This window comes from Podarcis filfolensis (assembly GCF_964270895.1).
Source record: "Podarcis filfolensis genome assembly, chromosome: 16".
Lineage (NCBI taxonomy): Eukaryota > Metazoa > Chordata > Lepidosauria > Squamata > Lacertidae > Podarcis > Podarcis filfolensis.
Genome location: NC_139620.1, coordinates 22348351 through 22375994, shown reverse-complemented (window position 1 = coordinate 22375994; position 27644 = coordinate 22348351). Strand labels below are relative to the sequence as shown.

At 47.7% G+C, this 27644-nt stretch overlaps 1 protein-coding gene across 1 annotated transcript in view; it reads right to left on the bottom strand.

Annotated features, from left to right (window-relative positions):
* Positions 1 to 1136: 1136 nt before the first annotated feature.
* The window catches only part of TBC1D10A (TBC1 domain family member 10A), a 36775-nt gene continuing 10267 nt past the window's right edge, over positions 1137 to 27644 (bottom strand). Inside the window, exons 2-9 of the mRNA XM_083590281.1 lie at positions 16579 to 16678; positions 11431 to 11538; positions 10276 to 10382; positions 8838 to 8952; positions 7898 to 7963; positions 6964 to 7153; positions 5344 to 5498; positions 1137 to 3361 (exon numbers count right to left, since the gene is read on the bottom strand). Of these exons, the coding sequence (XP_083446407.1) occupies positions 2972 to 3361; positions 5344 to 5498; positions 6964 to 7153; positions 7898 to 7963; positions 8838 to 8952; positions 10276 to 10382; positions 11431 to 11538; positions 16579 to 16678 (1231 nt within the window). The 3' untranslated portion in view covers positions 1137 to 2971. The remainder of the gene's footprint in view (positions 3362 to 5343; positions 5499 to 6963; positions 7154 to 7897; positions 7964 to 8837; positions 8953 to 10275; positions 10383 to 11430; positions 11539 to 16578; positions 16679 to 27644) is intronic.

Below are 27644 nucleotides of genomic sequence, written 5' to 3'. Positions count from 1 at the left end.
CTAACTAAAGAGTTTACTGAGAATACAAGGCAGGGGAAACCAAGGAGGGATTTGTGCAAAACCCTTTGCTTTTTTCTTCATCTGTCGAGGCTCTGCAAAAACACTCAAGATTTTGCTTGCTGCCTTGCAAAGGGCTTTCAACAAATCTAGCAAGTGGAGATGTTGCAGCGTGAAGAACTGCGTGAGGAACACACCCAGTCTCAAGAGTCTGTTAGCTCTACAAATGATTCCTGGTGCAGGAGTCAGAAAACATTAAAAAAACACAGACACACACAAACCAACAGAAAGCTGGTTGAGGGTGGGAAAATGATCTACTAGCAAGAAAATACATGTGAGTTACAGAATAGCCTATACATGTATTTAGCCAGATTCCAGGGAAAGCAAACTAAGAACTCCACCACCATCCTTTCACTCACTTCCTTAGCAGAATGGCACTTTTGACGCCCCACTGCTCTGGATTAAGGATTAAAATGCGAGTGGAATTTGGCAGACAAGGAGAAAGCAGCCCCTTTCTACCTAAACACGTCACTAGAGCGTCAAAACAGATCAAAGGTGATGGGACAGAGCTTAATTTTTCCCCAAAAGTCCCATGCTCGGTCTAGACTCCAACCCAAGGTCACGTTAACATGGATGCCTTAAAACGAGTAACCTGCTTTCCAATGATGACCGCTAAGTCAACAAGCAGTATACATAGATCAGGGGTCAGCAAACTTTTTCAGCAGGGGGCCAGTCCACTGTCCCTCAGACCTTGTGAGGGGCCGGACTATATTCCTATGCCCCACAAATAACCCAGAGATGCATTTTAAATAAAAGCACACATTCTACTCATGTAAAAACACACTGATTCCTGGACTGTCAGCAGGTTGGATTTAGAAGGCAATTGGGCCGGATCCGGCCCCCGGGCCTTAGTTTGCCTACCATGACATAGGTGCTTAGGAAAGCAACACACAGGGTGGGCTTTTCTGCAGCAAAGGCCATTGAGGAGAAAATCAGAATGGAATTTATAGAAGTGGCTGCAGGCTCAGCTGCCAAAGACAGTCACAAAGACTACTTGCCAGGCAGCTACCAAATACTCACTTCTTTAACCGCCCCCGCCCCCCATACCCAACAGAAAGCCACTCAGACAATGCAGACCATTTACATAATTATGGTTTTATTTTGCCTTTTGTACAAAACACTTTCAGCTAATGATTTCCCGTTTTTTAAAAAAAATGCACAAAAATAACTCCAGACCCATCAGAAATAACCGAACATTGGGGGAGAAGGAAGACAAGCCTCCACCTCCCCACCCAACCTGGACATACAACCCCCTGGGATGGGACGGTGCAGGCGAGGTCGGCTATCAGAAAAGATGGCCTCAAGTGCCACTGCGTCACCCCATCCTGACGGATCTGTGTTGAAGGAATGAAAGGGGGCCTGTGGAGAGGAGGGAGGGGCCTCTCCTTGAGCCTTCTTAATAAACTGCAGTCTCCCACTTTTTTGCTTTGGGCCAGGAATTAAATTGTTGCCCATGGGAGCCTTCAAGAACAGGGAAGGTTCAACCTCAGCCTGCAAGCGGGCTAGAGAGAAAATGAACAGTGGCAGGGGTTTTGTATTTCGGAACCAACCATTCTATGAACAGCACCATATCAGTTGGGAGGCAGGGCCACAGGCAGCAACCAATGGGTGCTGCTCAGTCCCTTCTCTCTGGCCATTCAGGGTTCAGCTTTAATTCCATCAACTGGGGGAGGTTGTAGGTGAAGGACCAGGACAGCCTTCTGAAGAATGAGAGGGTGGGCAATGGAAATGACTAATGCCTTGGAAACAAGCTGCCTCATTTTCCAGGGCGTCACCGGCAGAGCTGGACTGTATGTCAGCTCAAGCCAATGCTCAAAGACCCAAATCGCACACACGAAGCAGCAAAAGCTAACACATTTCTGCAGCAGTTCCTTCTATAAAGAAAATTGGTCCAGAAGTGAATGGTGATTTCAGTACTCCTGATTCCAGCATGGAAAACCCTTTTGAGAATTTTGGTCAAGACAGCAAGGGAAGGTGAATGTATTAGTTCTCTGACCTTCACAAAACTCTGAACCACGTATGCACAGAACAGGTCACCCGATTGTTCTGGCATACAGGGCAGAAGACACTGGGGTAGGAGGGGAAGAGGTCGAGCTTTCCAGGAGCAGAAGGCTTTCCAGATCCAGGTCAAGGCCACCAGAGTACTGGCAGCCCCTGCAATGCTTGGGCAGTAGAAGGAATAGTTTCATCAGCTGATGTGAGGAACCCAAAGGAAAGGGAAGAAGGCCCAGAGGGGAATGTTGGGAAGGGCATGTCAAAATGATATGAGAGCACACAGCTACTCCCATGATTTAGGTTGGAATGCAAGTCCTGTAAGAGGCAAAGTCTCGACTGCAACCCTGACTGCGTGAGGAAAGAGTGACAGGTGGCTAATAGGCCAAGAGAGTCAGAGAATGGATGCAAGTCCCATCCGCCACCATCAGACAGCCAACCTGGCTCCTACCAATTCCCCACAGAACAGATACCCGCCAGGCTGTCCCCAGCACTGCCAAAGCAATGATGGTGGGTGCATAGCAGGAAATAAACCTGTATCTATACCTGCATGTTCCTCACAGACCAAACCCTGCAGGTGTACAGCAAGGGCAGCGCCCTGCCCCATCCTGTGAAGACTTCGCAACAGAAGGCAGAACAGCAGCTGCTTGCTTTAGCCTTTCCCACCGGAGACAAAGAGGTGCACTTGTTGTGCCTCACCTCCTCCGGGCCACCGGGGGGCACTGCTGCATACAGTTAAGATCAAGCTAGAGAGCCCCTGCAGTCCTAGCTCACCTTGAGTGCAACAGCAGAAATTCTCAGAATCCCAGCTACCCACGCACCCCCACCTATGGGTCGCTGGCTCCCTCTGGCTGCAGAGGCTACTAAGACAGGCGGCAGAGCAGGCCAGGGGGTGGTGGTCTGGAGTGTTCAGCCACCCAGTTTACAGGTAAGTGTCCTCGCTCTCCTGAGAGCTGAGGCTCTCCTTGGACTGGTGGAGAGAGGACTCTGGCGCCAGCAATGTCCGAGTCCCGTTTTCTTCAGGGATGGGGCCGTTGACTGGGGTGCTCTTCCCTTGGCCGCCTCTCTTGTTCCCCTTCAGCGGCTTGGTCTTGTGGCCCTTGGGCGAAAGTGTGGTGCCAGGGGGCAGGATGATGGAGGGCGAGGGCTCCAGAGCTTTGCGGGAGTAGGGCTCGGCGTCGCTGATGGCCTTGGCGCCGTGGAAGCGGGGAGGGGATTTGCATTGCAGCTCCCCACGGGTCTCTTTCCACTTCTTCAGCTGGATCAGGTGTTCTCGCTCTATCTGACGCTCCGTCACTGGCAACTCTATGATCTAAAGGAGGACCAAATAAATAGATACATCAATAGCCAGTTCATCCTTGGGCATCATGCCAGAACACGATACGGAACAGAGGAATGCCAGCACCCAAGGTTTAAGGGTACAGTGGTACCTCTGGTTACGTACTTAATTCGTTCCAGAGGTCCATTCTTAACCTGAAACTGTTCTTAACCTGAGACACCACTTTAGCTAATGGGGCCTCCCGCCGCCGCAGTGCGGTTTGTGTTCTCATCCTGAAGCAAAGTTCTTAACCTGAAGCATATGTAATCCGAGGTACCACTGTATTCTGTCCCCCTCCCCAAATATCCATCAGGTTCAGCTTCTTAAACGTGGAAACGCATCGATATCCACACCTTAACTTCCATTCAATAAAAACCAAACCAATGTTGACTTCTGCTCTCAAGACGCAAGCTGAATTTTGAAGGGGACCAAGTGCACAGGCTTACTCAAAAGATGAAAGAGTGTCTCTCTTCTTGAACTGTCTGTGCCTGCTCTCAAGTTTCCAGAAGCGAAAGCTCTGCCACACATCGTTCACCTCAGTCAGAGAGGGTTTCCTTCTGCCCTGGGAACACCTGGGACTGAAAACAGGGCCCACCTCTCTTTAAGGAGGGACACTAAAGAGCCTATTGCAAGTGGGGGACCCTAAACTTGAGTCCACCTCAGGAGCTGCATGTCAAAGTGGGTGTGGCCAATTATTTTTAAAGGACACATTTGGAGGGTCTGGAGTGGGGGGTGGGGTGGAGTTCACGGTAATCTTTTCATATTAGTCGGGTACCCATGGGAGCAGCCAGGTACATATAAACTGGAGGCTGGAGTTCCAGGTCACAAAAGAACTATTGGGGGCCCAGATTTGTCCCATTGTTACAAGGTTAGCTGCCCCTTGCCTAGGAGAGTCACTAATATACAAGTGACTAATCTTTGGGATACAACCCCCTGCAGAATATTGATTACACTTTGTGCTTCTTGAACAGTTAAGGCAAAAAGCAAGGCCTGCCTGTATAACACAGCACAATGGCATCCAGGAAAGACTCTACTTTCCCCTTTTGTAAGCCAGTTATAAAAAGGCTATTCCAGCAGAGGGCAGTGTTGCCTTGAACACATCAACATCCCAACAGGAATAAAGTTTCTTTCTGCAGAGTACCCCATTGGTCTGCCTAGCCCATTACTGTCAGTTCTGGCTGGCAGCTTCTCCAAGGCATCAGGCAAGACTCTAGAAGCAGGTGTGCACAGTGAGATTGAACCTTCAGGCAGGCATGGGCTGTGTTTTATATTACTTTTACACACCCTGGGACCTTCTGCTGAAGGAATCATAGAATCGGCAGTTGGGAGGAACCACAAGGGTCATCTAGTCCAACCCCCCGCAAGGCAGGAATCTTTCACCCAACGTGGGGCCCGAACCCAAGACCCTGAGATTAAGGGGTCTCATGCTCTACCAGTCGATATAAACAAACAAACAAACAAACAACAACAACAGGTGAGGGGTGGGCAGAAGGTAGACTTGGATCTACCTGAACATCTTGGGGTGATCTGCATTAGATCCATAAGGATTTCCAACTCTCAACTGTTTCAGCAGGAGCAAAACAAAAAACTAAACAACCCATGTGACAGAGAATTCTAGTTCACTAAGCTTGACAAAGAGTTCTGTGTAGCCTGGAAACACACACACTGCTTCAACTGACACAGCTTGTCAGTTTTTTTGGAAAGGGAAGTAGCAGTTCAAACGCAGCACATTTGCTGCAAATCTCAGGGAAATCCAGTTCTGGTTGCCCTTCTCCAGAACCACAAGTTGGGCCTTTTTGGAGAACTCTGAGCTGGTGTGGTTGCCTACTGACTTGGGGGAACTGAGGCAGCGATCAGTGCTGTGAGCTGCACTGGGGAAAAGTGACTCCTTCAGTCTGATCAGGTGACCAGTTTACAGCCACGTGCAGTGAGGAAACCCACTGAACAGGCTGGGCCAGCCCCGACTCCCATCTTACCTCTTGCACAAGGAAAGTCTCCTGCATGATCTTGGGGTTCAGGGCCCTCAGCCGCTCCATTGTCTCATACTGCCCCTGGCAGGACTTGAGCTTCTCAGAAGAGCCCAGGGTGTACTTCAGCAGCACCAGACCCACTCGGAATATAATCTTGACTCCTGGAAAAGAAGAGCAGGCTGTCAAGTTAACCATCAATGTGTGGAACAGTCATCAAGAGGCAGAATACAAGTCAACCTACCTGTCCCTCCCAATTTATTTAGAATACTTCTGTCCTGCTTTATAACCCTGAAAACAGGCATGGAGAAGTCTCAGTCCTGGGGGCCAAATTCAACCCCTCCCGGCCCTCCACCTGGCTCTCAGGACCTGCCCCAGGGGCGACACACCCTCCCTAAGCCACATTGCCTTACAGATCCTGCTGCACCCCCTCCAGGTGCTGTTGCCTGGATGGAATCCCATCTTTGAACTCTTGGCTTGTCTGGATGGGGGATGGAGAGGGGTGTCTGGAGAACTCTCTGACTTTGAGGTGTGTGCTCTATACAACGGTGACTCTTGCCCACTTTTGCCTTGGGGCCTGCCTGAGGTTGCACACAAGGAACTGCAGCCATCAGGCTGAAAAATGGTTCCCCACACCCCTGCCTCAGAGACAGAATTCGCCCAAGCACTGTTATGCTGGTAAAAACTAGGCTTTTTAGTCACCTTCCTCAGCAGGAAATGCCCAATACCACCTGATCAACACACACTCAACATGCACAGGGGTCTTCCACCTTCCCATTCTTCCTTAAGTAAGGAAGTATGGCTTTACATTTAGGAGGAGAGCCATCAGTGTGCTGTAGTAAAAGGAAAGAGAGTTTTAGATTTTGAGCCAAAGGGTGTGCATTGAAATCCCCCCGTCCTCAGCTACGAAGTCTATTGGTGATCTTGGATCTTTCTCACACACAGACCCCACAGTGTGGATACAAGGATCGAACATGCTGCATATTGCTGCCATCCTGATATACATAATCTGGGAATAATGTTCTGGCATTCCTCAATATAAAGATGCACATATGCCAATTGCCAGCAGGAGGCAGCATTTCAACACAAATGGATTCTCCCAAAGTGGAAGGTGAAAGTTCAGCATTGAGAATGCTGCTTGCCCCACATCTGCAGTTTTAGGAGACCCCCACGCTTATGTGACCTACCCAGATATGAGACAACCTTCCGGGGGCCACTTTCCGGAGCTAGGCAGGGCCAGAGGCAAAAATAGGAAGATCCTGCTATAAAGTAGGACAAGTTTGTTATCAAGGAACCTGGGAACAGTAGCCCGTTCCAGAAGGAAACTTTCTCCAGTGGGCTTAAAATACAGAGACAGGGAAGCTGCGGCCTTCCAAACGCTCGTGGACTCACATCAGCCCTGACCACTAGCGATGCTGGCTACTCCTGGAGTCCAGTGATATCAGGGGGGTGGGGGGCACAGGTCCCCCAGCCCGGGCATAAAAAGACCCCCTCTATGGTTGTGGAGCCAGAGGCAGGAGGATAAGCTGGGATTATCCCTCACCCTAATGCAGCCAAGTGTGCCTCACCCCCTTGGTCTCCTCGGTCCAGTTAGCAAAGCGATTCAAGAGGCCCCACCCAAGACGGTACCTTCACAGAAAAACATGTCCCAAACGCGCAGCACGGAACTCCAGGGCAATGTCCTGGAGAAGGCGCACATGAACCACTCTGTCATGTACAGGATGGGGTCAATCTTCTGCTTGCTCAGATGCTTGTAGGCCATGGGGGAGACCTTGTGCAGGAGAGAGAAGAGGATCTCCCCATCCAGCTGGATGGCCTCCTGCGCATGGAGAGAGAGAGAGGGAAGGAACCTGGGTCAAGGGCAGGCAAAGGGGGTAAGTAAAGGCCTGGGTTGTCACAGGACCACATGCTCAACTCCTGCTGGTCACATGACAGGTTGAAGGCCGAAAGGAACATAGGGAGATGCCTTATGCCAAGTCAGGCCACTGGGCCCATGCTGCTCAGGGCTATTTACACTGACAGGCAGCACCTCTGTGGCATTTCAGTCTCTCCCCAAGCTCTAGAGGATTGAACCAGGGATTGTCTGCTTGCAAGGGCAATGCTCTACCACTGAGCATGCTTTTGAGGGAATTGGGTGTGGTTAGCCTGCGGAAGAGAAGACAAAGAGCTGATACAACAGCTATCTTCAAATATCTGGAGAGCTGTGCCATAGAAGATGGGAGTGAGCTGGTTTTCTGCCACTCCAGAGCAGAGGACCCAAACTAATGGATTCAAATGACAAGAAAGGAGATTTCGACTAAGCATTAGGAAGAACTTTTGAACAGAGGTTGGATGGCCCTCTGTCAGGGATTCATTAGCTGTGCTTGCTGCATTGTGGAGGTTTCGACTTAGATTATCCTTGCAGCCTCTTCCAACTCTACAATTCTATTATTCCATGTCCCCTTCCTCCTCCCTGCGGAATTCTACAAGGGGCAACACAGACTGAAGATCGAAGAAGTTGCCATCCCTTCGACTAGCCTGCCCCCCTCAAAAGGGGCATTCAGGATTGCTCCAGTTAACTCACCAGCTTCTCACTGTAGTAGCCAGGAAGGTACTTCTCACAGATCTGCACAAGGCACCAGAACGCTTGCTGAGGGCAGGAAGGAAAAAGGAGGAAAGGCATCACTCTGCAGCACAGAACAGAGCTGATTGGAGCAACGTGCATTCAAGGTGGTCACTGTGCAGACTGATTTAACACCTACCCCACTGCTTTCCCCATCTGTGCAGTCCCATGATGGGAGGAGCTGCAACAGAGAAAACTCTCCCTTCTGTTGCAACTATTCATAGCTGCTTCATGCACCCTACTCACTCCCAATGCTCCCAGAGAGGCAACACTGTAAGTGAGCAGTACACAAAGAGCAGGAAGCTACAGCCATTGGGACAGAGCAGCTGCCTGGACATCTCCAGCTGTTTCAACTACATCGAAGCTGGGAGGGGGGATTCTTCAGCTCACCATGTGGAGCTGTGCCTGACATGCAACACCTTGTGTGGATATGGATAAGTCTGGCTAAAGATTCCCGGGAGTTTGGGGTGCAAATCCAGGGCCACGGTTACTGGGTCCCAAATTGCTTTCAAAGCCAGATTCCAGATAAGAGAAGTGTGAAGTACCACTGCAGGAAGAACCGCAAGGACCATGTCAGAGCACAGAGACCCCCGCCCTTTTAAGCAAATTTAAACAGACAGCACAGGATGTGTATAGGGGCTGAAACACCTTCTCTCCCCAAGTGCTGCTGACCCAAGCAATCTTGGCCTGCCAGGGGGTCCAATGAGGGTCTGACCTGTGGAGCCAAAAAGATTCCCTATCCCCATCTTAGATGGAAGCGAGAATCAACCCAACAGGTTGATTAGGTTGAACTATGAGGGGAGAACTATGAATTGCACCTCAAGCTCCTTGGAGGTAAAGTTGGGATACAAATGTAAGAAATCAATTGGGGAACCTCTGTTCCAAGCAAGGCATCACCTACCTCCGCAGGCATGTGCATCAACAACACTGCAGCAATTGGAGCTTGAGCCTGGCAGTAACCTTCCTCCGGCCGATAAAGCGTGTAAGCCTTCAGTACCCGGAATAAGTCTTGCTGCCTGCAGGGAAAGAGCAACCCACACCACAGGCATGAGGACAAAGGGAATGCAAAGGCTGCCGCTCATAAGTGGAGCCCCCAAGGACTCGAAATTGCATGCAAGCCAGGAGAGAGATGACATCCACAGTAGGGACCACAGAATGAACTTCAGCATACAGAGTCCTGGGTTCAAATCTTGCCTGTGCTGCTGCAAGCGTTAAGCAAACTTGTCACTGCCTCTTTGCTGCTGCACCACCCCATCTGCCACACTAGGGAGGCCTCTCTTGAAAGGTTGTTTTAAGGCAGGGGTAGGAAACCTGTGGCGCTCTGGATGTCATTGGACCACAACTCCCAGCATCTCTGACCATTGACCATGCTGGCTGTGGAGAGACGGGAGCCCATGAACATCTGGAGGGCCACAGGCTCCCATGCACTGTCCAAAGAAGGATTGCTTTTACTGAAAGGGCTCTGAGTGGTTGAAAAGCGGTGTTAAAACAAAAAATAAAACGTCATGTTTGGCTACCTGAAAACAACCATGCTTGTGGTTGGCTTAGTAGAATTTCCATTTCCTTGGCCGAGCCTTGGAGATTAACTAAGCTTGGAAGTTCTCAATGAAATTTCAAAGCGGTTCTCCTTGTCCCTCACCATGAGCTGAATTTCAGTTCTCCAAAGAGGGAAGGAACCTAGCGATCAGAGTTGAGACTTTGGCCCCTTCCCTTTTCCATTACTAGCAAAAGCAGGGAGAGGGAGGTAAGAGTACAAAGTTGTAGAACTACAACCGATGTAATCGCACCAAATCATGACGCAAGCTTGCTTATTTGCCTGAGCCACGGAGGCAGCAGGATTCAGCTGCCCTTGGTGCCAAAAGGTAACCTGAAATACTGCACCAAATGCTCACAGCCCTGTGAATATCCCTAACAATAATAAAACAGATTGATGGCAGCTGATGGCTTCCATGGTCTGAAAAGAAAGTGAACTGCCTCTATTTGCCCAAAGGTATTGTTTTCTTCCCTCCCCAGGCAACCCTCCCACCCCGAAGATTTGTCAGGCATGCCCAGAACTGCATCTCTTTATATGCCAGACGTGCCCAGGTGGTCAAGGCAACCTGAATACCTGGCAGAGAGAACTTCCTTATAGTCACTGCCCTCTGCTAATCCACTTTCCTCAGCCCCTGCCAGCAAGACAAGAGGGTCAAGTGGGGTTGCCACAGAGATTTCAGACAATGCCAACAACGCAGAACTAGGCAACCTGCAACACTGGGCGGGGAAGGTGGGTTGCCCATGTGCCTGCCTTGAACAATAAGGATCAGCTGGTATTTGACAAGAGGAGAGACATTCTGGCTTACCCGTGTCCTCCACGAGCAACAAACATTTCGTGGAAGGGAAACTGCCTGTGGAGATCCCGCTCGATCACATCCAGCCACTTGGGGTCTCCCGGCGCCAAATCCAGCTCCTGGGGAACAGACAGAGTACCCACTTTGTTAGTTGCGAGACTGTGATAGAAAATGAGTTGTTGGGAGAGGTTTTCCCCCAAGTATCCAAGGTGATCTCCTCTGGATTGATGCTGTTAAAGATACACAAAAGTGGATGCTTAAGAGATCCTTGTGCAGGGGGAAATAGTAAGATGGGCAACGACAAGACAGACTCTCAAATGAGGGAGTGTTGACACTGTGGGTTAAAGGTGAGGACAACAAACACCACCTCCCTCCACGACTGAAGGAGGAAATGTACAGCTCAATAAGAACATCAGAAGAGTCAGATGGATCAGGCCAATGGTCCCTCTAGTCCGGCCTCCTGTTCTCACAGCGGCTACCCAGATGTCTGTGGGAGACCCTCAAGCAGGACCTGAGCACTTTCCCCTGCTGTGGCTTCCAGGAACCGGTTTTCAGAAGCATTACTGCCTCCAACTATGAAGGCAGAGCATAGCCATTGATAGCTTTATCCTCTGTGATTGACACTAGAGGGGTTGAAGCAGAAAACACTCTAGTATCCCTGAACTAGGATGCACATAACAGAATCAGAGAAAGCTGCCTTACAGCAGGTCAGACAATTTGTCCATCAATGGCTATCAACCCTGATGGCAGTGTTTACCTCTTGATCTTTGCATCTGCCCATGTTTGTTCTCATTTATATATGCATGCACAATGCCACAGAGAAGGAACCCCTTTTCGTTACTTGCGCTAGAGAAATTATTCAGCACCAAAACGACATGTTCAATTTTTTGTTAAGGGTGCAATGTCCAGAGACTTGGTTACATTTTAGCGCCTTTTTGCAGACTTTGCCCTTTTAAAAAAAGTGAGTTGCCTCACAGGATCAGAGCAGGGTCCGAATTACACAAAATGTTAAATGCATCTTTACAGTCCTCCTAAGTCACATGGACTTTTCCATCTAAGCAACCGAGAAGTCAGCACATCACACGGTAGCAGATGCCCTTGAATAACTCTGCACTGTAGGAATGGGGGCAGAGAGGTCGTCTTATCCCACCCCGAGAAACGCCTTACATCAAACTTCCCGGAATTCTGCTCCAACTTGACTTTGCCTCCGGAGAGGTACTGCCAGGCCCTACCCCGCAGCGATGGTGGGATCCCCTTCTGGCATCGCAGCCGGATCTGAAAAGGCAAAAGAGTTATTGCAGAGGTGTGAGAAAGCCGTATTATACACAGCATGCAAGAATTGCACATGAACACAGAAAGCAGGGTCAGGCATCCCAATGCCTGACTGGGTTGCTTGTAGGATGAAACCCAGAAGGCAGCTGTGTGTTTAGTAGCTCACAGGCCCATACAAAGGCCCCTATCTCTTTACCATGAACTCAGGGCCCCCTCTAGACATCTGTTTTATTGTGCATTGACAGTACTGGAAAGGTGACATATGAACTTGTTCTCAATACTGCTTGCACTTACAAACACTGAGTTGGATGGACTGCTTCATTTCCAACAGTGCACATCCCGTAGCTTCCTGCTAAAACCTTGTAACTTTTCATGCCACAAAAGTTCAGAGGGGTGGGGGTGGGGGTCACCTACTTTCATTGAGCTGCAGTGCACAAGAGAGCCCCTCCAGGCAGCAGTATTGCTGCAACACTGGGGATGCATAGCAGAACAGCTAATAAACTGGAGCAACGTGTGGACAGTTCAGGTTCAGTATAAATCCACCATTAATGCACTATTATTGCATCAGTGATGTGCTGCAGAATACAACTGCCACAACAACAACAAACAACAACAACAACACGACAACTCTACAGGAAATCTAAGCTAGGGTGACAGCAGCAGAATCAAAAGTGGTACTGCCAACTCTAACTACACGCTTGCATATTTTATCTGTAGTAAAATGTGAATTTCTTTTTACTACTTTTCTGTGTTTGTCATTTTATTCGTGATCTTTTTAAGTTGCTGTAAATGGCTTGAGATTTTCTTTGATATAGGAAGCAGTGAATATCAATCCCCTAAATCAAACACTATAGATTTGCATGGGGGTGGGAAGCTAAGGGGTTCCTTAGAAAAAAATCAAGGACAGACACTCCAAAACAGCAGAGCATGTTTGGATATGGATGGGGGGGGCTGTGGGCAGGCAGAGAGAAAAGTCAACACGGGATGCAGTTGCATTCATGGGAAGGCGCCAGAGATTAAATGCTGGAAAACAAAGGAAATCTGAAGGTCTAGTGCAGACAGAGGAGTCAGCAGTCTAAGGCAGGGCCTGGCCACAAGAGTCCACATCGGCGAAAACCAGCTGCAGGCAGACCTTTCTCTCTCCCCACCCCACCCATCCCAGGGTCTGTGGGAAAGGCAGTTTGCACTGCTAGTGCCAAAGGCAACTTCGGATGCAAACTCCTACCTCCTGCCAGACTCTTTGATGTTGGGGTGGAGGAGGAGCCAGGGAAAGCATAGGAGAAGAAACTGACAGCCTGAAAGGGGGAAGCATTGAAAAGTTTGCAATTGTCAGGGCCCCACAGGGAGCAAGGTTCAGCCCATTCTAGGAAAGAGCTTGAAAACACAGTCGGTAGAGGCGATGGGCTCCCTGTGGGGCTGGCACATTGACAGAGCGAGTGCTGCCAGGAATTTGCAGTCACAAAGGGAAAGGCCTCCTCTGGGACGTGCCAGGTGCAAATTCAAAAGCTGACCTGGGGAAGTGGGCAAAACTTGCCAGGGCCAAGGAGGCTTCAGAGAACCGCACAGTCCCTTTAAACCCACCCACCCCATGCCAAACAGAAGTGGGGGCAGGCGTGATTTGGCATTGCAAATCACTGCAACCATTGATTCAGGTTGCAAAATCCGACCACCTTTTGTGCTGGTGAATACAAGTTAAGTTGGGCACAAAAATAAGAGGGGAAATGTATTTTGGAATGGTACTTGCAACATGCTTTTATTTATTCTGGTTCTCCCACCCAGCCACCCATAACCAGGGAAGTTGGCCTAACAGGTGTCCCTGAGCTACTTGCATTCTACCTCCTTTCTTCACCTAAGAGGGAAACTGGGGAAAGGGGGTGGGGCAGGGCTGTGTCCAGGGCATAGCTGTGCCCCATATGATGAAGCATGGTGTCTGTTTCAATAGTTCCTACAAAATCCTAAGCAGCATGGCTTTTTAGGACAAAAGTTATTAGTCTTCACGATTGCACGGAAAACCAGGGTCATTACCAGATGAGCCTTTGGTATCATCGTGTAGAAGCTACTAGTTTGTGCCCTACACACTTTGACAAGGCATGTCAGACACTGATCCAGTTCACCAATCTGATTACACTTCAGTTGGGGCTTCTATCTCCGTATACTCACACCTTTGATCTCTCCAGAAAGGTGTAGGGGGGTGTTGGGCTGCACCTCCAAAAAATACAGCAGAGGGATTTTTGTGTAAGAAGTGATCAAAGTATTTTGGGTAAGACAACCTGCTAGAATGTTTATGGCTACTTTCGCTACCTTCCAAACTCTGGCTCCGTGGTGAGGCTTACCCATATCAATCTCAAGTTCCTAGTTCTTCCTGTTTAAGACTGCACTCTTAAAGCCCACTCTGATCACCTCCAAGGGAGCTTCTGCAGGGGGAGCTCTAAGCCTGTCCTATGCCACAGCTGGTGGGACAGCAGGCTCAAAAGTGCCAGGGAGTGTCCCAAAATACACACACAGCAGTGCTATCCTGCTTGGTGACTTCACAGGCAGGAAGGAAACAGACAGGAGGAGTTTAACTGGATGCCGCTTGTTGAAAGCTCTGTCTCAACAAAGCTGAGCCAAGCTCCTCTCGATTAGGGAAGCAGATGGATTCCAGCTTTGCATGGGGGCGGTGCAGGGAGACAGAACAATTAAAAGGCCCAGTAGGACAAAGGATCCCTGGGAATTTCTGGGTACAGAGTCACTGATCTTGGCAGGGATGGCAGATTCTGTCTGCACAAAGCAGAAGCTGTTATCATGGGATGAGCCGACAGTGTAAACAGGAAAAAAGAGGGGATTCCCAGCCTGTGCATACAAGGGATTTGATGCAGGATAACAAGTCCTGTTGAAAGATCCCTGTCCACAAAGCCTGTATGTTTAGCAAGCCCCCCCCCTCCTATGATGGGGTTGAGGAGGGGGTGCTAAGACCAAGAATGAAATGTTAACAGGAAATGCTTAGCCTCACCATCAAGCCACAATTATTCCTACTGTTTTTGATTTTGATTTTTTTTTAATTCTTACTATTTGAGTCCAGAACAGGAAAAAACTTGGAAGACCTAAGAAGCACCTTAGGGCCAAGCTCCGTCTGACAAGTATCTTGAATCACTGCAGGTTGCTTAATGTCACAATGGATTTGTGAGGCTTATCAATGAGTTTGCTTTACTTGGCCAAGTTGGTCAGCATACCAATTACGAGGGACTGCAGTCACTGCTATGGAAGTCAGTGAGGATTATCAACCAGTAGAGATGGCTCTATTTGGTCACCAAACCATAATTCGGAAGTCATGCAAATGAAGGCCCCTGACTCTCATTCTGCAAGCTAGAATTGTGAACCACAGTTTGATCAGTGGAGGCTGGTTCATGAGGGTGAATAAAGTACTGCCCCATTAACCTCAGCCAGCCCTCACCAGCTCTGCCAGCAGGTGGCAAACCTTAGCTTCAGTGTTACCTTTGCAGAACTCAGTAGGGGAGAGAATGCCATCAAAACCAAAATTAGTTAGCTCTGCTTGTCTTTGTCCCTGGCTCCCTGCCTTCTACCCTACCAGCCACTGCAGTTTGATCATGGCTCAGATGTTTTTGGTGAAGTGTGGTTTGCACTAAATAGAAAAAAATAGAACCCCAGAATTGCAGAGTTGGAAGAGACTTTGAGGGTCATCTTGTTCAACCCCTTGCAATGCAGGAATCTCAACCAAATCATACACAACAGGTAATGATAAAATATCTGCTTAAAAACCTCCAAGGAAAGAGAATCCACCACCTCTCGTGGTAGTTTGTTCCACTATCAAACAGCTCTTACTGTCAGAAAGTTCTTCCTGATGTTTTTCCTACAGTGCAAAGGGAATGTGAGGGTATGAGCTTTCAGTATGTCCTTGATCATGAGTGTTGTATCTGAACCGAACTTTGTATGATGGACGGTATATAAATTTAATAAACAACAACAACAACAACCTAGCAGGCAGGACTTAAGCATTCTCTCCTCGGTCCCCTCTTTCATCCAACATATGGAGCTACCTAACAGGGATGTTTTACAAATGAGATAATCAAAGAGTGCTCTATATGTGTCATGCATTAGTAGTCCATATAGAGAATGGACAGGGGTGTGAGTTACCGATTCCGGCAAGGTTAGGAAGACTCTTGCATGCCCATGCAAGCACAAATCCAAATGTTATCATCTTGGGATAAACCGACAGTATAAAGAAGCCCACAGCGGGTTAAGTACATCCTGGGATTCCCAGCCTGTGTAAACAAAAGCTTTGATTCAGGATAATAAGCCCTGCCAAGAGGCTGACTGGAAGCCTTTCCCAGCAATCTGCGGCAAGCTTTGCAGCATGGCCAAGTCAGATCAAAGCAGAAAGAGTTTCGCTGACACACAGAGGCAGGGCAACACAAGCCCTGAGCCCTCATCACAGGGAGACATTTTGCACCAGGAAGCCTGCCTTGGGTAGAAGTATAGTTCAGGCCGCCTTGCCTGTTTGAGTGCTCAGTCTGCTCTCAATCAAGATGCTGAAATGCAAGAGGCAGAAAGGGGAAATTGTGGAGGGCAAGGCAGTCTGGTTGCCCTTCTGATGCATCATCATGATACACTGCCAAAAGCCCTTGATGTGGAAGATGTTATGAAATGCAGGATGATCTGCTGCTAAAACTGACCACCTGGGAAGGTGGAGTCCTCTCTCCTAACCTGGAGGGCAGAAACAACACCCCCCACCCCCCAGAAATATGGTGCACTGATTTTTGCATCATTCATGTGATTATCTCATGTTGCAAATTGTTTTGTTTTTTTAACATTCTGGCAAAGAAAGGAAGCAAAGAGCACAGGAAACAGAGGAAAGGTAAAGTCTGTAGGGACTGGGTCACAGGATGTATCGCCCTGCCCCAAGAGTGGCTCTACACATCAACTGCGGCTATAGCAGAAGACAATGGGGCAAAGGAATGTTCAGAAAGTGTTAAAAAACATAATATGGTGAAAGAAAGAGGAAGAGAGCAACAGCCATCACCCAACGCTTGGCTGGTGACTCACCTTTTTGTGTTTCTTTGCCATCCACTTGTCCCAGTTGTTGAGCATATCTAGCCACTTGGATTCCCTCTGCCTCAGCACCTCCAACGGCACCTCCTCCAGCCTAGGAAAATGAAGGTAACAGGCCAATTTACCCCTCTGAAGGTGATCAGTCTATCACAGTAGTGAGAAAGCTGTGGGCCTCCAGATGTGGCTGGACTACAACTCCCAACGCCAAATGTGAGAAGCAAAACAACAACAAAACCACACCATTGCCAAACTCCCATTTTCTCTCTGATCTATTTGCAAGCCCCATCTGGAACCACCCAGTTAACAGCCACCCTTCCCAGGCTATAGGAATCACTTCCATGTCTAAAAACCTTGGGCTCTTCCAGAAGACCTGTTCATTCATCCTGATTTGGTTGCACAAAGCTTACATAGCGGTTAGACTATGTCTGGTATTTACTGAGTTTTTGCTTGGGTCTGTTAACGGGGCGGTTATGCAAAAATTAACATTCATCCCAATTTGCTGTTAATCATCCATTCGTTCCATACTTTTCAATGTCTTTCCATGTGACTTTCCAAGCTGTAAAAAGCCAATTGCATACAAGAGATTCATCAGCACTCCCCCATCCAGGTGAGACAAAAACTAGGCTCTGCTAAGTTTCAAAGATGACTTACACACTCATGGTTGTAGCCAGGATTTTTGTTAGGGGAGGGCAGAACCTTAGGTATCTATTGATTTCCCCCGAAAGGGTTCTTAATGAATCACCCCTCTAGTCTAGGGAATAGACAGGGTGAAGCAGAACAATTGAGTGTCTTGTGACCCTAGACAGCCTCACTCATGTCCTTTTTAAATTTATCCCACAGATTTGAAATGTCTAAACTTGTAATGCCAATAAAGGTATTTGTATGGTATTGTATTGTATTCATTTTTATTGATGGGGGCAGCTGCCCCCCCCCGCCTCCCTTGGCTACGTCCATGTACACACTGAGCTTCTTTGGATCATAATCCGCTACCTCCTGCACTTCCATCACAAAGCAAGCACCCTCTCTCAACTGTAATCCGTGAGTCACTCTGCCAATATGCAAACTGCAATATTAATATTAATAATATATTTACATGCCACCCATCTGACAGGGTTGCTACATTCTGCCAAATATTGAAGGCACACCCACCACAACAATGGGACTGCTATAATCATAGTCCTCGCTCCCTAGGGATTCCTGGGAATTGTAGGCTGGAACTCAGCTTGGGAATTCTCAGCAACCTCAAACCACAACTCCCAGGATTCCTTAGGGAAAGAAAACAGATGAACCAATTGTAAGATGCTGCATTCAGCAGCAGATACAGTCCCTGGACCAACCCCAAGCATAGCCTCCCCCGCCCCCCACAGCACATCACAGTAATTGGCTTAGTATGCATGGAAACCTGGGAGAAGGGGACCATATTATCCTGCACCTCAGGCAGCAAACAGTCTTGAGCCAGCCCCAATAAACCCCATCTGTGCAGCACAGGAGGGGTGTAGCAGAGCTGGAGCACCCCATAAGTGAGGAAAGGAACCGCCAACACAGAACAGGCACCAGCTACGCAACTCCCTAGGTTCAGCAAGCACAACTAGTTACCATACAATCTGCAAATCAGGGTCAGGCAAAGTTTTCAGAAGCTGGGCCAGGGAATCAGGAGGCATTTTTTTTAATAGAAAAAAAGGAAGTAGACAAGGCCAAACCATCCCGCCCACCTTGGAACTGAGCTGGCTGCTCCCACTTTCTCTGCCGGAAATGTGCATTTATGGAATTTCTAACGCTGAAAAGCCAAAGCCCACTTCCTCCCCCCTCCGGGCCTCTTGCAATGCAAGAAGAGTAGCAGAAGGGAGAAGCCAGCACAGGCTGCAGTCAAAAGACTGGGCAGATAGGAGTGACAGCAATGCACAGAGAATGGCTGGTGAAGGGAATTGAGCCCTAAACATCATGTCCAGGAGTTCACTGGCTTGCTTTAAGTAGGGCAAAACTCTGTCCCCAAGCAATACCAAATACTGGTGTGTGTGTGACCCCAGTAGGATAAATCAGACCATTTTTTCCAGGTCACAAGGTCAAAAATTAAGAGGATTTTTTGGCCTGGAGAATTTTGTACAGATCCTTTCAACTAGCAGGAGCTTTTTCCAAGAGCACAATAAGGCTTGGCAGTGGTGACTGAACTCAATGCACGTCCTGTCAATGTACTATGAAATGGGGAGGGGGGATTTCAAGCACAGAATAGGAGTTGAACTCTCACCACTTTGTGGCTAACCTGGGGCCCTCCAGATGTCAATAGACTTCAACTTGCATGAGCAGCAGCCAGCATGGCCAATAGTAAGTGATTATGGGAATTGTAGTCCAGCGAGGGCCAAATGCCACCCTTGGTAGGAAGAAAGAAGGTGGGGAGAAAAATCTTCTTGGGGCAATGCACAGATGCGCTTGCCCATGGTAAGTCTTAAGTCACCCTTTACAGATAATCAGCCCTAAACCACAGGTGGGGAACAAGGGCCACATTCCCTCCTAGAAAACCTTCCAAGGGCCACAGGCCAATGGGGGCAGAGCAAGCAATGCAAACTTTAGCTTAATACAGCAGGCTAGTTCCCACACACATTCACACTTCCCTCTGCATCCTCCATCCATGGAAGCAAGCAGAATCAGAGTTCAAGGACAAGCCAAGCCAAGCAAACACATTTCAGGTGTGAAGCAGAGCCAGTAAGTGGAGCAGCCTGGAAGGCCACCTTTTGTTCACAGGATTGAGGTTCTCCACCAGTGCCATAAACCTTCTCCAGGTGCTTATTTTAAAAACACATCCTCCCCAGAACTGGAAGGGTTCCCCCCCCCACATCACACAGTTTCAATCTAGATTCCATTCTGCACACCTGCAGATGCAAGACATAAGCCAAGGCCTAAAGATAAGCATGTTAATCGGGCAACAGTGCCTCGATTTATCAATAGGCAGAAGTCACCACCAAGGCCAGTTTCCCTTGAACAAGTCTCAACAAGCAGCCAATAACTGTATAATCAATAACTGTACATGGTTTATTCATTTTTTACCCTTTTGAGTCACTTGCATTCTCACAGTACTAGAGAATGTACATTTTAAACCCACTTACTCCAGCAAAGGCTTAAGGTAGGCAACAGAACTAAATGCCAAGAATTCCTTGGCTGATTGTGCTGAGATTGTGCCAAAGCACCTGGGATTTTTTTTTGGGGGGGGGGCGGGAGAGAAGAGAGAACCAGCTCTGTGCCTGGCTTAAACATGCAATTCAGCTGCGGGCACTGAGCGGTAGGGAGCCTATAATGCACTCCTTCAACACATTCTGAGCCAAGCATGAAGGAAATGGGAACCATCCATTGCAGAAAGCCTCAAACATTCTCCACAGATGGCCAGCATTGGAAGCTGCTTTACTAAGAAGTCCAGCACCATCTGGAGGGCCACAGGTTCCTCATTCTTGGTGCAGGATGAACAGGCGCTCTAATGTTTTTTCCTCCTGAATCATTTGGCTGAGGCAGTAAGGCCTGCTCATTGGAGGGGGGGTAGAAAGGAGGGGGCTAGGGATCTTTTAATCTGATGCTTGGAATGGACCCAACTGCTTGTGCTTGAGGCTCTCAGGGTTGCCTAAACAGGCCTTTGTGTACCTCTGTGAACAGGCTAGATGATTCATTAGGAGTTCGGGGGGCTGGACAAGGTCCCCTTTGTTTTCACATGGGGGCTGGAAAAAAGCCGGGATGCAGAACGGCCTCAAGAGGAAGTAAGTGCACAGCTCACTGCCAGCAGACACACCAGGTTGCCTCTCTGATGGCCTTCTGGTGCCACACACAGTAGGAATGCCACCTAGGCACATTTTGAGGCCCCGGTTCGAGTGTGCCAATGAACTTGCATCAGGAACAGCCCACCAGGGCCAATCCTCTGAGTCTACAGTGATGCTAGGTGAAAGCACAGGAACATAGGATGCTGCCTTATACAGAGCCAGTACTGCCTACACTGGCTGGCAGCATCTGCCCAGTGTTTCAGAAAGTGAATCCCTCCAAGCCCTACCTGGAGATGCCAGGGACTGAACCTGGGAACTTCTGCATTAAAGCTCTACCACTGAGCTATGACCCTTGCCCAATCTTTCTAGGAGAGCTAGCACACAGGTGATGAGACAGGGCTGTGAGCCAGCAAAGTCGACTCAGTTCACATCTCCCTGGTGGGTTCTGTCTGGTGCCACCATTCAGTGCCAGGTAAAAAAAATTCTCCCAGGTATTTGGGAAATTACTGCAGTTGTGCTTTCTATTAATGGCATGTTTTTGCTGTTGAAATCTTCCCTGTTTTTTCCATAGGTTATTGTATGACTCTTATTGCAACTAACTGATCCCCCAGCCCCAATTTTATGTCAAGCTTTACGCTCCTAAAATGTTTTAAGTCGCTCAGAGACTCTCACACGCAAGCAACTAATAAGCTGAATAAACATTAAACAGGTAAGTGCCTCTGTCCAGTGGTTCCAGCACCACAGTCAGCAGACGGGGGGCCCTAATGGAGTAGGACTGGCTCACCACATTTTGGTGTAAGTGAAGTAATACATATTACCAACAAAAGAGGGAGGGTGGTGGTGGGGGTAAGGTAATTAGGCTCTGGATTTAATAGTTTAGCTGCATGACTACCTGTTAGAGACTGGCCTAAGGCAAGTTGTTTTTGTCTCAGCCTCAATTGCACACACTTACCACTGCAATGGAAGGAATAGTGACCTACCTTAAAGGGGCTGTTAAGGATTACCGACAAAGTCAGCAGAATCATGGTGTTACTATGACTGGAAAGGACACACCCTGGCACAGTTTCCCGTGGAGAGCAAGAACGAGCACTTATCCCCTTTCACCACAAATTTGGCTGCTAACCCATTAATCTACCCCAACAGCTGTCACATGGGGAATACCAGGAGGCAAAGGGCCATCCACACGTGCCATCTCTAGCGTGCCCGCTCTAACTCTGTGTTCATCATCTCAGGTCGTCCAGATGGTGACAGCACAAGAATGCATTTTTCAGTGGTAGCTCTCTGCTTGTAGAATGTTCTCCCCAGGGAAGCAGGCCTGGCACCAACACAGGCTACTTTTAGGTGCTAGGCTTTTGGCCTTTAATTTGGAGGGTGGTAGACATCATGGTTTCTGTTAGCGGGCGGGATTTGTTAGACTGCTTTTTATGTATATCAATGTTTTCAGCTTTTGTTTCGGCTTTACATTGGTTTTAATGCTTCTTTATATTGTATTGTATGCCATAAAAAGTGCCTAGTAAGTCCAATAAGTAATTAATAATAATGATAAAGTTAATCTAGAGAAAACAGCCATGTTTTTCTTACACCTCCTGACCTAGATAGCCCCATCCTTTTAATCCAAAATGGATATAGACCATCTGCTGTGGCCATAAATCTCTCTTCCATCCACTCATCCATACACACCCCATATGGGCAAGTCAAGAAATACCACTGACTCACTCGTAAGGGATCATGAGGAGACAGTTGAATCCCCTCCAGAGAGCAAATTCACTCATCCCAACCATGGTTAAGGTGTAGATCAGCAGTAACCCTAACCACAGTTAAAATCAACCAGGGTTCCTTCTTCTGAACCCTGGGCACAAAACCTACATTCAAACTGCTATGCTTGCACCAGGTCCACAGAGTCACCAAAGCCGATAATCCAAATCTGACTTCTTGTGTCAGATAAATCAACTGTGCTTGCCTGACCTTCCTGAGAACTTGAAGCCTGCACAGGTTGATTTAATAATACAATCTGCACCAGCTTATAAACAGTTTGGCGACACACTGCCTAGCTGCATTGGCCCTATTCCAGGCTAGATTACCGGTTTCAGGCTAGGGAGAAGGAGTAACAGACAATAATAATCTATGAATGTGGGAGAGGTTCTAGGAGCAGGAAGCCAAGCAAGGTTGCACTGACAGATGCAGTCTTAAGTGCAGGAGGGTGACCGGAGGCACAGCTAACAGAACCAGCACAACTCAATTTTTCCGGGTGTTGCCGAAAAAGGAGACATAACTCTAGAAACAAGCAATGCTGCCAAACCAGACTGAAATTAAAACTGGGGGCAGCCAGGACAGCACATTCCACAGAGATCTAACTGGCTCTTTGCACAGAAGCGTGTGGCCTTACTAAATCGAGAGTCCATGATGCAGGGGCTTCTCCCCAACCCCATCAGCAGTTTAGGGGTTTCGAGAGCTAGCAAGTCTATGAAATTCCTGGAAATCCAGCATGTCTAATAAAAACTGAAGCTAGAGCGATAAGCAAGGCAACTTTCATCCAAGACCTGCCCATTTTATTCCCCAGTGGAAAGCTGCTTCAGTTTCTGTTAGACTTGCTGGGTTTCTCTCAACTCAGAATTCCCTGTTTGCTCTTCAACTCCCGGCTGCTGATGGAAAAGCCAACATTACACCTACGTAGGGGGTGAGAAATTTGGGTTGGTATGAATCTGAAAGTGAACCCTCCTAACTCATACTTGCTGAAACAATATGCAAACTTTAAAGCAGCCACCCTTCAAAACTCACATTTCTCCAAATTTTGCAATGCATTCTCAAACCAAAAAATATATACAAAAGTACAAATATTAGGGGAAAACATACATAAAATGCACATATTAGTAGAAAACCTAGCAAAAGACATTTAATATAAGACAAAACTGCCAACAAAAAAAAGCATTATCAGGAGATTGTACACAGTAAAGGGCTAATGAATTTTTGTGAGAACTTTTTATACAGTCGTACCTTGGAAGCCGAACATCTTGGCTCCCAGAAGTGAGTGTTCCAATTTTCGGAAGCCGAACATCTGGCACAGCTTCTGATTGGCTGCACGATGCTCCTGCAGCCAATTGGAAGCCGCACTTTGGTTCTCGAACGATTCCAGGAGTCAAATGGACTCCCGGAATGCATTCAGTTCGAGAACTGAGGTCCGACTGTATTTTAAAAAATCAGAAACTGATGGAGAAATGTAGAGAACAGAACCTATAGGGATGGGGAAATGAGAAAGTGAAATTGACAAATTCATCCATCCCTAGTTACACCCAGCTTCCACCTACATAAAGAATTGACTGCCATCAAAAACAGGCCCAAATATAGGAGTCTCTACAAAGCACTTCTGGAAAGATGCTCAGGCTCTGACTTTGGCAAACCTCCATGGAAGAGCAGTAGCCACAAGATCTATTTATTTATTGGATGTGGTTTAAAACTCTACCTCTCCGTGTGCTCAAAACTGCTTATTAACAAAAATACACATTAATTCTATAACCAAACCACTCTGGGAACACCCACACACAGCTGCAGCAGTATTTTATTTAGACATTGGACTGAGTGAAGGATTCTGACTCTGCTCTTAACTGGGGCTGGGGAGGGAGAAAGGGGACTCCCAGAGCAGCTTACAAATATCAATCCCACCAACTGTTAGCGGTCTAAGAGACAATATTACGGTCTAAGAGACACAACACAAAAGAGAAAAGGGGCAGGAAGGGAAAAAGAGAGAGATGACATCAGCTCAAACAGTTCTGTAATTCCACCAATCCTTACTTAATAGAAGCCTTGAAAAATATGGTAATTACAATTTTCTTCAAGGAGATGTACCAACACATGGAGTATTATTGCATAATTTGAGATTCCAAGAATTCTGCTAGTGATGTTTCAGTCTTCTGTAAAGAGATATATGGAGTCCTATGACATCTGGAGGGCCATAGGGTCAACACACACACCCCTCCTAGTATAGAGGGTGTGATCCTCTCCAAACATTACATCTCATTCTGCTTGCTAAATTTCCTCTAGTGGACAGATCAGGATGAATTTGCACTCTCCCACCACCTTAACACTATTCAGGGCTACTTGCTTCCTCTCTACTTACAGAGCAGAGAAGACAGCAAGAGACCTGGGCATAAGAAACATTTCAAATCTTTTCTTTGGGAGGGTGGGAAATTAAGGTTGAAATCTGGCTCTACTGGGAGAAGCATTTTAAGTTAAAGTATTCTCCCAGCCTCCTTTTCTGGGCTTGCTCCTTTTTAATCCTACAACTACCCTGTGAGGTAGGTGAGGCTGAGAGAGCACACCCACCCACCCAGCAAACTTGAGGGCTGGTGACAGAATTTGAACCTGGCCCTCTCTAGTCCAAACTCAACCTTCTAGCCTCAACAACACACTGGCTCTCCAAAGTAGTTCTGAATATGCACTGGCCACGCATGCATTGGGAATGCCAAGTCGGTGCTTCAAAGCTCCCCACTCTCTCTGCACCTCAGTCCCTGCTTGTATACGAGCTGCCATTTTACAGTCAATGACAATTGTCTCAAGAAGGATGGGAGGCAGTGTACAGGTACTCAGCCTTGCTCTTTTGCACAAGAACTGCCAAGTATGAACTCCTCCAAAATTCACAGGCGAGCTTTAACAGCAGGCTCATCCACAGCTCCAAAGTGACACCCACCCACTCTTTTCACAAAAGCGAGAGATTTTCCCATTCCTCCTGTAGGAAGGAGATTCTGAAGGGAGCCAGATAAAGCTGCTTATCTGACAATGCTTAAGCCAAGTGCACATCAGTGTGCAAAAATCCTGCGCTTGAATGGAAAAACCAGTTTTGCAGCAGACAAGAATCTGGCATGGCTTGACGGAAACGGAACAGCAAGATCCTGGAGCCTGGAATAGCTGCCAGAGATTCATTCCCTGCAGATTCTAAAAGCACTGGGCCTTCTTCTAGCCCACTTCATGTAGCTGGTGCTGGCTAAACTTCTATTACTGGTGGTGGAGCAGATGAGACATCTAAGCCATGTGCCTTTCCTAACTATCAAGGCCCAGCTGAATCTACATGCTCAGGCCCATGCTTCACTAGATAGGAAGCTGCCAAATACAGAGTCTGACCATCTAGTTCAGTGTTGTCTACACTGACTGGCAGTGGCTCTCCCAAATTTCAGGCAGGGGATCCTCCCAGCCCTACCTGGAGATGCTGAGGATTGCGCCTGGGACCCTCTGCATGCCAAGCAGAAGCTCTACCAGATCAATCAGGCCAGCCCAATTTCCACAGTGCCATTGAACACTGATGAACAAAGGTAAAATTTGCCCAACCACTTCAGTAAGAGGTTATTCAAATCTCCCTACCATCTTTTATACAGTGGTACCTCTGGTTGCGAACGGGATCCGTTCCGGAGGTCTGGCTGTATCCCAAAGTTTTCTCAACCAGAGAGACCGCTTCTGCACATGCGCATGCGGTGGTAGACCGCTTCTGCACATGCACGAGCGGCAAAACACTACCAGGTTTGCCGCTTTCGCAACCCGAAGTTTACGTTACCCGAGGGTAACGTAACCCAAGGTTCCACTGTATATAACTGTAACGTATGCATGAAGAAGCTTATTAGTTAAACTGATTAGGCAGGTATGCCAAAAGGTGGGGTGTACTTTGTGCTTTAAACACAACATTGTGCACCAAAGTAACTCAAACTTTAAGAAGCACAACTTGTGAGTCATGTCAAATAACACAAAGCATGTAATGTCCAGTGGCAAAGCTCCTGGCAGTGATCAGCAGAGCTGCCCTGAAGTCTCTGGCTGCCACTGGCTCAGCTGCTCTGACTCTTAAGAGGTCATGCTGAGCTGCTCTTACCCTAGAGAAGCAGGGCACATGGATGGGCCTAGAAAAGGAGATGTAAGCAGCATGAATATCAAAAAAGAAGGTCCGAGAGGAAATGGTCAGAATGAGGGCAGAGGGGAGAAAAACAGAGGAAAGAGTCAGAGTTGTAAAACTAGGAGGCCACATAAGTCAGCTTAAGAGGTGAAGAGTCAAAGGATGTAAGACTTTGGCTGCAGACCTCTGAGTAAATCCCCAGCCGGTTGTTCCGACCACAGGCCAACAACACAATGAAGTTTGGAACACTTCAACCACCAGCATAATAAACCACCTCCTGCTAGCCAACTGCTCTCAACCATACCCATCTCAGAAAATGAGAAAAAGCCTTCAAGCTTTTTACTCTGGAAGACGGCCTGCCACCATGCTTAAAATGCACTGTAAACTACACAACGTCCCTTGCCAACCCCTTTAGTCACTAGCTTCTATTCTCAAGTTAAGCCCTAGGTTTCTATACTCTGGACTCGTAAGGCTTTACCCCTTCCTTCATTCTGATCCCTTGCTCTCAACAACCCATTTTCCTTTTAACTTCCTCAGGTTCCTGCTTTCCTCTGCTCCCCTTAACCTAGGTGTGAGGAGCCTCTGCCCCACCCGTTTGCCCCATATGTTCCTGAACTACAACTCCCATCAGCCCCAGCAAAAGTGGCCAATGGCCAGGGATGATAGGCACTGCAGTTCAGCAATGTGTGGAGGGCCAAAGGTTTTCCATATCTGCCTTAATACCCACACACAGCTTTTTAATGACCAAATATTGGGAAGTGAGATAATAAAAGCTTCTGCTTCCCCATCAATCATGTACTGGCTCTATTGAAGTGTTTTCTAGCTTGATTTACACACTAGATTTGTTCCGCTTCTTTGTCAGAAAACAAACCAGTGGCACCGCTTGCTTCATTGCAATAAAACAGCTCAGTTAGAATGTGGCACATCTTTGGTGCAGGCCACCCCTAGGCTAATCACTTTTGCAACAGCATCCCAATCCCACCACTCTGCCTAGTGCAGCATTACTTTAGGAACTAGATGGGATTTTAATGTGGAGCAAAGGCCCTGCTTTGACCTAGTTTTAAACGCACAATTCACACACCCCACTCACCCTTCTTTTCTTTTCTTTTTTTTAAAAAGAGCAAACCACCAGATTTATTAGGCTAGATCTTGCTTCTGATGCTATTTGTCAGCACAGAACAGATGAGGATGAGCTGCTAATAAATCCAATTTTAAAAAGACATGTTATTTACAGGCAAGCTGTACAAGTATTGTCAAAACATATGGGGAGGACAGCTCCCCACATTATAATTTAAATGACAGATGCCCAGAATCTGACATCTCACTCTGCCCTTAGGGTGAAGGAAATGGTTTACCCAATTCTAAAGGCATATTAGACCTGCACCATTTGCAAACAACCATTGAGGTAAAAAAATGGGTCATTGCAACTTAGCATGAAGGAAGTTCTG